At 45.5% G+C, this 9,679-nt stretch overlaps 1 protein-coding gene across 2 annotated transcripts in view; it reads left to right on the forward strand.

Moving 5' to 3' along the window:
* Window positions 1–1,687: 1,687 nt before the first annotated feature.
* The window catches only part of SMPDL3B (sphingomyelin phosphodiesterase, acid-like 3B), a 33,230-nt gene continuing 25,238 nt past the window's right edge, over window positions 1,688–9,679 (forward strand). For both annotated transcript variants that reach the window (XM_010830152.1, XM_010830153.1), the window contains exon 1: window positions 1,688–2,227. In XM_010830152.1, the coding sequence (XP_010828454.1) occupies window positions 2,167–2,227 (61 nt within the window). In that variant the 5' untranslated portion in view covers window positions 1,688–2,166. The remainder of the gene's footprint in view (window positions 2,228–9,679) is intronic.

Consider the following 9,679-nt stretch of genomic DNA (forward strand, 5'->3'; position numbering starts at 1 on the left):
GGAGAGAGAGTCCGAGAGAAAGCGCTTTGGCTCCTCCTTTTATATGTTTTTTTCCTCCACCTGGGCCTGCCCTATGCAAATTGGGCTTAGCCAGGAGTGCTGTTTGTTCTGCCTGAAGTTTTCACTCTGGTCCTCGGACCTTAATTTGACCTTCCTTGTCTTTTAGCCACCGCCATTTTGGACTCCTTTTCCCTATTCTACCTACCTAACAGTTACTAGGAATTACTCCTGAGATAGGCTGGGACCTGGGACCCTCTACTGGAGTGCTTGCACTTTCACCTGGGTAAATGCCTCCTTGAGCAACAGAATACAAAGAAACTATAAGCAGCTAAAAATAACTGCAAGCAGGAGCAGTTGGGCCAATTATGAAAATAAGATACAAAAAGGCCACAAACTTCTGAGGTGCTGGGAGCAAAAGCTGGGTACTGTGTAGGACCCCTGCACACAGCACCACCAAGGGGTGGGGAGACCGTCTAAGCTACCCCTCCAGTCCAACCATCTGCTCCTATCCTCATCCCACTTAAAGAACCAGCCCACCCTCCTGGGAGAGAGAGTCAGGGCCCTGGTGTCTTGTTTTCATTCTGTCGTGATGCAGCGCAAGTCCCAGTAAAGCCTTGCTTGACTCTCTCGTCTGGTCCCTTATCAATTTCTATTAAATTAAAAGACACTTGCTCCTTGGAAGAAAAGCTATGACAGACCTAGACAGTGTATTAAAAAACAGGGACATCACGTTACTGACAAAGGTCCATATGGTCAAATCTATAGTATTTCCAGTAGTCATGTACGGATGTGAGAGTTGAACCATAAAGAGGGCTGAGTGCCAAAGAATTGATTCTTTCAAATTGTGGTGCTGAAGAAGACTCTTGAGAGTCCCTTGGATGGCAAGGAGATCCAACCAGTCCATCCTAAAGGAAATCAACCCTGAATATTCATCGGAAGGACTGATGCTAAAGCTGAGCAAACTGAGAGATAGTGAAGGACGGTGAAGCCTGGCAAGCCTGGCGTGCTTTTACTCCACAGAGTCACAAAGAATCAGACATGGCTCAGTGACTGAACAATGAACAAGGGAGGAAGGTGGGAGCGGGGTTCAGGAAGGAGGGGACACGTGTATGCCTATGGCCGGTTCATACTAATGTACGGCAAAACCCATCACAATGATGTAAAGCAATTATCCTTGGGTTAAAATAAATAAATTTAAAAAAAGAAAAATGAGTCCAAGGAGGAGGGTCAGTAACACTACTGTTTTTAGATCCTCTATGCTGTTTTTAAAAAATTCTAAAAAAAAAAAAAAGTGATTATCTTTTAGAGATGTATACTAAAGTGTTTATGGGCAAAATGATATGATCTCTGGAATTTAAAAATAATCCTTTGGGGTTGGGGTGGGGGTAAAGATGAAGTAAGATTGGCTCTGAGTTCATAATTGCTCTTGTGGGAGGATGGGTACGGGGGCTCCTTACATTGTTCTCTCTACTTCTGTTTATGTTGGCAAATTTTCACAATCAAAGAAGAGATGAAGCCATGTTACCTCCTCCCAGAAGCCCTCTCAGTTTCCTCAGAGGGTGAGCTCCCTCCTCTGGGCTTGTCAAGCCACCTGCCAACCCAGAACTGCAGTCCAGTGGCCTGCTTCTTCCTCTAGAGGGCAGAGTGGTGGCCTTGGGTCCCTCCATCTCCCCAGGACAGGGTTTCCGGCATGAATGAGACTCTTGGTCTGGGTTCATTTGTGGTCAAGCAGCTCAATCTCCAACAAGTTCCTTTGATGGCAAAGGCTGGACATTGTCTGTTTGTTCTCCTGGGGTGGGGCAGCGTGAAAACTCTGAAAGAGGATATTTGCTGGTTGGTGACTGCGGCTGAGTGAGTTTCCTGGGGAATCCAGTTGCTGACTGGACCGACCGACACGCTCTGAGTAACTGGCAGGACTGATGCTGCTTCTTACGTGAGAGGTCAAAGGCCTGGCAAGTGCAACTCCCGGGGCAAACCCCGCTCACACTCCCCTGGGCAAAGGAAGAAAAGCCAGAGGAGCCAGATGCCCCGAGTGTCTGGGAACAGTCGGTGACTGGACGGGAAGTTCTGCTCTGACACGCGGCCATCCACACCTAGCTAGGAAGTCTGTGGCTCGAACAAAAGCTCAGGGAGAACCAGACGGCTCCCATCAGGCGAAACCCCAGGATGAGGCTGCCAGAGGTGCTGATTTTCCTGGCCTCCTGGGGAGTTGCCAGGGCTGTACCAGGTAGGCACTGAGGATGCCTGGGATCACTGTGAACTCAGAGTCCAGGGCTGCTGGAAGCTGTTCAGGGAAAGCTGAAAATGTTGCTAAGAATAGCAAGACAGGGAGCTCAGCTGGGGAGGCTGGGTGAGAGAGTTAGTGGGCAGAGGGTGTGCTGTTTGAGCCTAAGATTGTTAAGTGGAGGTGATGGCTGGCCACAGGAGGAATATGGACATTGTTCAGAGCTGTCGGTATATGGACATTGTTCAGAGCTGTCGGTATCTAAGAGCCAGCCAGCTGGTAGAGGTAGAAGGTAGCAGGCAGATTCATGAATTCATTCAACAAATATTGGTCGAGTAGCTCTCAAATCTAGTATTTTACTGGAACTCTGTTGAAGCATTTTACTAACCTCATTCCCTTTTTGATCTGTAACACATTTTGGAATTTCCTAACAGAGTTCACTGTTGTTTAGAAATCTGCATCTGGAGAAGGGAATGGCAACCTACTCCAATATTCTTGCCTGGAGAATCCCATGGACAGAGGAGCTTGGTGGCTATAGACCATGGGGTTGCAAAGAGTCAGACATGACTTTGCGAATAATCCACAACCTCAGAAATCTGCAAGGGTTTCTTTTCTGCAAATGCCACCAGCAGATTATAATTCTGTCAACAATGTGCACGCACACACTACATGGATCCGCATCATACATGGTATAAATTTTATCCTTGCCAGATTACTCCCATTTCTCTCTTAAAAGGACATTAGATTAGCAAATGATACAAACGCTTTGTTGTTTTGTTAAGACAAAGGCAAGCTTTCCTAAGCTTGAATTTATAGTTCTTCAAAACAAAAACAAGACATAAGAACTAAAATGTCCTGGGGATTAAAAAATTATTTTGAACCAAAAAATGAATCATGCACTATTCTTGGAACCACTATTCTTGGGATGTGGCAGAAAAGAAACAAAATTCCAGTGCTGGAGAAGCCTCCCTTCACCTCAGGAGAAACAGACTAAAAGACACATAGACAAAGAAATACACATTCCAGGAAATAACGAGGGTTATGGAGAATAACAAAGCAGAATAAAGGAGTAGAGAGGATGGGGGAGAAAGACTACTTAAGGGGTAGCAGAGAAGAACTGTCAAATAAAGTGACATTTGACTAGAGACCTAAGGCAGCACGGGAGAGAGCTATGTGGATATCCAGAAGAACATTCCAGCAGCAGAGGACGAAAAGTTCACAGGCCCTGAGCTGGATGCACAGGCCATGTGTGCGAGCTAAAGCCTGAGGCCAGGGTGGCTGGAGCTCAGAGAATGGGGGATGGCGGGGCAGGGGGATGTGGATGTTGGGAGATCACGGGGGTGGGGCCAGCGGCTGGTGCCAGCTCATGTGTAAACTTGCAGACAATTTTAAGAACACCAAGTGAGGGAATTCATGGGCTGTTTGGTGGTTAGAACTCCACGCTTTCACTGCCCGGGTTCAATACCTGGTGAGGGAACTAGGATCCCGCAAGCTGGGAGGTGCAGCCAAAAAAAAGAAAAAGTATATAAAAACATGCAAACAAAGGAAAATAGTCAAGAAGAACTAACATTTATTTTCTGAGTACTTACTATATACTGTGCTTATGCTTTGTGCTTGACATATATTGTCCTTTTAAAACCATTTGAAAAATGAAGTGAAAACACCTCCTCTGATTTTTACTTTTTTATTTTTTTTAAAATTTAACTTCATGGCTGCCCGAGGCTACCCTGCCGCGGCCCCCTCAGACGCCCGGCAAACGCATCCAAGCACGCAAGACCGGCGTGCCGCGGCAGCGTCCGCCGCAGTTCCCGGGCGGGGCTTGCACGCAGGCACGCATGCGCGTCTCCTCTGATTTTTATAGTCCCTGTAGTGGTGGTTTAGTTGCTAAGTTGTGTCCAACTCTTGTAACCCCACAGACTGTAGTCTGCCAGGCGCCTGTGTCCATGGCATTCTCCAGGCAAGAATACTGGAGTGGGTTGCCATTTCCTTCTCCAGGGGATCTTTCCGACCCAGGGATCAAACCCAGGTCTCCCGCACTGCAGGGAGATTCTTTACATAGTCCTGTGAAGTAGGTACTATTACCATTACATCCATTTTGTGGATGAGGAAATGAGACCCAGAGGGAACACAAAACTCCCCAAGATCCCACAGCTGGGAAGTGGCAAGACCAAGTTGGTACTCAGCCACCTTATCCACCATACACTTGGATGGGTCCTCTTGGGATTGTGGGTACTACTTTTTTCCCCCTCTTTTCTTCAAACTTTTCTGGACTGTATACATCTATAATCTAAAACTGGAGTTAAATTTAAAAAGAATTCCATAGCACCTGTCAGTTTTTTCAGAATCTGAGTCTCTTCCTGAAGTGCAGACTTCTGAGACACCCAGTCAGATAGCCATCACCCTTGCTTTGCATAAGGCCGTGGAGTTTCTACCTGCACCATCCTTAGCCAAGAACTTGGGTGGGGCACCAACTTGCTGGATTCATCTCCTCCCACACAAACCGGAGGCTACACAGCATTTATCCCTCAACCTCTAACTGCAGACAAGCCCACAAGTTCTTTCTGTGGGAGCCAGTGTGGGAGGCAAACATTTCCTTGAAGAATGACGAGCCTGCCTCTTGGAGCTGCTGTGAGGCGATGGCGAGCCACACAGCTAACACAAGTGAAGTGAAGTGAAGTGAAAGGCGCTCAGTCGTGTCTCACTCTTTGCAACCCCATGGACTGTATACTCCATGGAATTCTCCAGGCCAGAATACTGGAGTGGGTAGCCTTTCCCTTCTCCGGGGGATCTTCCCAACCCAGGGATCAAACCCAGGATTAAATCCTGCATTGCAGGCGGATTCTTTACCAGCTGAGCCACAACGGAAGCCCAAGAATACTGGAGTGGGTAGCCTATCCCTTCCTCCAGGCAGATTTACCAGCTAACACAAGGGGTCAGTTTTAACAAGTTAACCCTTTGTGTTTTGGAGGGCAGTGGTTTACAGAGGAGGAGTTATAATTGAAGTGTTTGGTATCATTGCTTAGCATCAAAAATGATAGCTTATTATTGTTATTTAGTCACTCAGTTGTGTCTGACTCTTTGCGATCCCATGGACTATAGCCCGCCAGGCTCCTCTGTTCCTGGGATTCTCCAGGCAAGAATACTGGATTGGGTTGCCATTGCCTTCTCCGATAGCTTGTATGCAAATCTTAAAAAAAAAAAAAAAAATGTCCAAATGAACTTATTTACAAAACAAGAACAAACTCACAGAGAGCGGATTTATGGTTACCAGGGGAATGGGGAGGGGGGATAGATTGAGAGTTTGGGATTGACATATATACACTGCTGTTTTTAAAACAGAAAATCACGGACTTCCCTAGCAGTCAAGTGGTTAAGGCTCTGTGCTTCCAATGCAGGGGTCATGAATTCGATCCCTGGTCAAGGAACTAAGATCTAGTGTGGTGGAGCCAAAAATATATATATAATAATAAAAATAAGAAGTAAAATAGATAACTAACAAGGACCTACTGTAAAACCAAACCAAAGCAGAAAAACAAAACAAAACAAAACAAAAAAATCCCCACAAAGGACTGAAATTGGGACCGATATTGCTTTATGGTGGGTTGTATGCATAACAGATAAGTCACGGAATCATAGGCAGTTGAAACTGATAAAACAGATAACCTTTGTGCAAAACACAAATCTTAATGCTTCAGAAAAAAGAGGCTCCAGAAGAGAAGAAAACCTGAGGTCCAAGGGGCAGAGCAGCCCAGAGATTAAGCACTCAGTCTGGTTTGTCCACTCCATGGCCATTCACCCCTTTTCTACTAGTATCGTTATCCCCATTTTACAGAAATGGGGACACTGAGGCTCAGCTGAGGAAATCTCTTGTTCAAGTTGCCATTGAATGTGTAGCCAGGATTCAAAACAAGATTTCTCTGATTTCAAATTTCATGCATGTCCTTTCAAAAATAATCCACTGCCTTAAGCCAGAAAACCTAGGTAGTACCTTTTAATATCTATGTGACCTTGAGTCTCTATTTCACTATCTGTAAAATAAGGATAACACTATAGGAGGAGAGATTAAATCAGGTGAGCTCATGCACTTACACTGCAATGTGCTGTAAAAGTTTTTTAATATCTAAGGTCACATGGCTAGCTAGTGGCAAAGTGCACTGTGGTCATTTCTTTTCAGGTACAGTATGAATCATAGGTCTGCCACTAACTAGCTCAGTTTCCTCATCTGTAAAATGGGTATGATAATAGAACATATTTCATAATTTTGCTGTGAGGCTACATAGGCAGAGGGCTTGGCACAGCAACCGGCCGTCAGTAGGTGCTAAATAAATGGCAGGTGTTTTCCTGCCTTCCTCTTCTTGTCTCTGACCATAAGCAAACTCACCTTTCAGACGTTTTAAGACTGTCTTAGACTCTAGGAATGGTTTTTTCGTTTCCTTCACTCCAACATGAATCAGTAAAAGGATCTCACATTATATACGATTTTTAATGACTTCTAAAAATAATTACTAAAAATATATTAAATGTACTAATTTTGTTCATTTATCTGGCTGCCCCAGGCCTTAGTTGAAGCACAAGGGATCTGCGATCTTTGTCGTAGCATGCAGGATCTTTAGTTGTGGCAGGTGAGCTCTTGTTTGCGGCGCGTGGGATCCCATTCATTGACCAAGGATTGAACCTTGGCCGCCTGCATTGGGAGCTCAGAGTCTTAGGAAGTCCCTAATTTTTAATGACATTTATAAATGTTGCATTTGAAATAAATTGTTGGTTTTGATGGCACAGATTTTTTCCCCTCAATTTTGGAACCAATACATTTTTTTTTTCCAGGTCTTAGACATTTCCATGGGTCTTACAGAGGGATTAGGCTCTGGGTTCTGTATCTGTTGTCCCCAGTGTACAAAGTTAGCCTGGTGACACCTTGGTGAAGAAGGAGGGCCAAGAGACTGTTTTGCCTGCCCAGGCACAAGGAGCAGAGTTGAGCTCTCAGAATTAAAGCTAGAGGGTACGCTGTGCCCGCCAGCCCTCTGCTCAAGTAGAACCAGCCAGGAGAGGACAGCATTCGTCTTCATATTGTTCCTGGCCCTGGACCTTTACCTGCAGAGGACAGCAGCTGAGTGGATGCTGGAGCAGGCAGGAGAAGGACACAGCCACCCCTCTCATCCCATCTCCCTTCCGTGGTGAAAGCAGAACTGCAGGATCCCCAGTGATCAAATTCAGAGTAACTGCTGCTTTGCATTGATGAGGGCTTATGCATTCTCATATTCTCTCTTTTTAAACCTCACAATAACTGTAAAAGGTAGGGGGCCCTGTTGTCCCCATTTTACAGATGAAGAAATTGGCAGAGAGTCAGTTCACCCAGCTAGTGAGCACTGGAGCTGGAATTCCAACCAGGTCTGTGCCCTCAACACTCACTGTAACTTGATGCCAAGTTTATTTATAGTCTCCATGATTAATGAATAATCATGATAGCTAAGATTGGTACCTTTTCTTAAAACTCAAGGATTTTGAGAATACACTCTTACTGTAAAAGATCCAAGCAGTATGGATATAGAGTTTCTTAATTTTCATGAGATTTCCCCAGATGAGGTGTCTTCATGGTAATGTTTGAGAATCTCTGGTCCAAAGGATAAAGTGTTAAAGTGCCCACCTCCCCATACCCTCTGAGTCTCACTCTGGGTCCTGGGGGTAATTGTCAGGGACAGTGGTGTGTGGAGAGTCCTCTGGACAAACACCCCTCCTCCCTTTTTTTCTGGTTGAACATGGTGATTTATTTGAAAATATTATACTTTTTTTTTTCAAATACAGTAATAGAAGGGGTTCCAGCAAGTCATATGGAGGGAGATGTTTAGGGGAAAGTGTAGGAGGAGAAGGAGGAAAAACATTATGGGAAGCCCACCAGAAGGGTCAGGCAACCATATTGTGTGTCGTTAGAATTGAAGGTGGATACACGACTGAGCGACTTCACTTTCACTTTTCACTTTCATGCACTGGAGTAGGAAATGGCAACCCACTCCATTGTTCTTGCCTGGAGAATCCCAGGGACGGGGGAGCCTGATGGGCTGCCATCTATGGGGTCGCACAGAGTCGGACACGACTGAAGTGACTTAGCAGCAGCAGCAGCAGGGACTTCCCCCAGGGGGCGCTAGTAGTAAAGAACCCACCTGCCTATGGAGGAGACATAAGAGACTCGGGTTGGATACCTGGTTTGGGAAGATCCCCTGGAGGAGGAAATGGCAACCCACTCCAGTGTTCTTGCCTGGAGAATCCCATGGTCAGAGGAACCTGGCGGGCTACAGTTCATAGGGGTGCAAAGAGTCAGACACATTCTGAAGCAACTTACCAGCATGCAGGGACTTCCCCAGTTGTCTGCCTTTTAATGTGGAGGGTATGGGTTCAATCCCTCGTCAGGGAACTAAGGTCTCATATGCTGTGGAATGTGGCCAAAAATTAATAAAAAGAAATTGAAAGTAGATAAATAGGGCCTCTCCCTGCTGAATGGTGCACTTGGAGAAGTCCCCAACTGCCTCTGAAGTTGTCTAGGCTTTGACTGACTTCACCTTTCTTCCCCACCATGCTACTCTTTTTTGAGAGTTGACCAATTAATAATGTCAAGGAGTGCTGGGGTCCAGCCCCGGCTGATCCAGGGTATTCGAAGGAGAGACGGCATAGGCGACCTATTTATTTAAATATTTATCAAAGATATAAGAGTAATAGGATGAGGATAGCTCAGTAGGAAAATTCAGTGGAGAAAAGAGGCTGAGTAGCTTGGTTTACGCGGGAGACCAATAAAACTTCAAGACAAGAAGTTTGCACCACTTACATAGGCCGCAGGCGTCCTTCCGTTCTCCCAAAGGAGAGGAGACACTGAGGCCTTCCCGGTCGGATCTTAGAAGCCCAGGCATAATTAGCAAGCATGGCGGGTTCTGCGCTCCAGATGGAGACTCAGCCAGAATTTGAGAGAGAGAGCAACATGGGGAGACCAAGTTTCGGTGAACAAGGCCCGCACTTTATTTTTCAAAGTAGTTTTTATACCTTAAGTTGTGCATAAAGGATAATGGGGGAAGGGTGGAGTCATGCAAGGACAGCAGTTCCTGGTCCTAATCGAAGCCAGGCTTTCAAACTTATCATATGCAAAAGTTCAAGTGAATTACATCATCTTCTGGCCAGGAGGCCTGTTAACATTTTAAGAAACTTATCTTTCTCTAAAGGTGATTATTCCAAAGTCAGGCACCAGCCTCCAAAAAAGCATTGGACAAAGCTGCATTCCTATAGGGCAAAGGTGAGGTGGGCTCAATCAAGAAAAGAATTAACTCAAGGGTCCAAGGTTACAAACATTGAGGCTACTTCTTACATTTCTATACACCCATTATATCAATCAATACATTGCCAAGGACACAGTAGGTAAGGAGTATGGAGACTTAGCAGCAAACATTGGCCCAATAAGTGAAAAACCCTTCA

Source organism: Bison bison, unplaced genomic scaffold (assembly GCF_000754665.1).
Source record: "Bison bison bison isolate TAMUID 2011002044 unplaced genomic scaffold, Bison_UMD1.0 scf7180017864516, whole genome shotgun sequence".
NCBI lineage: Eukaryota > Metazoa > Chordata > Mammalia > Artiodactyla > Bovidae > Bison > Bison bison.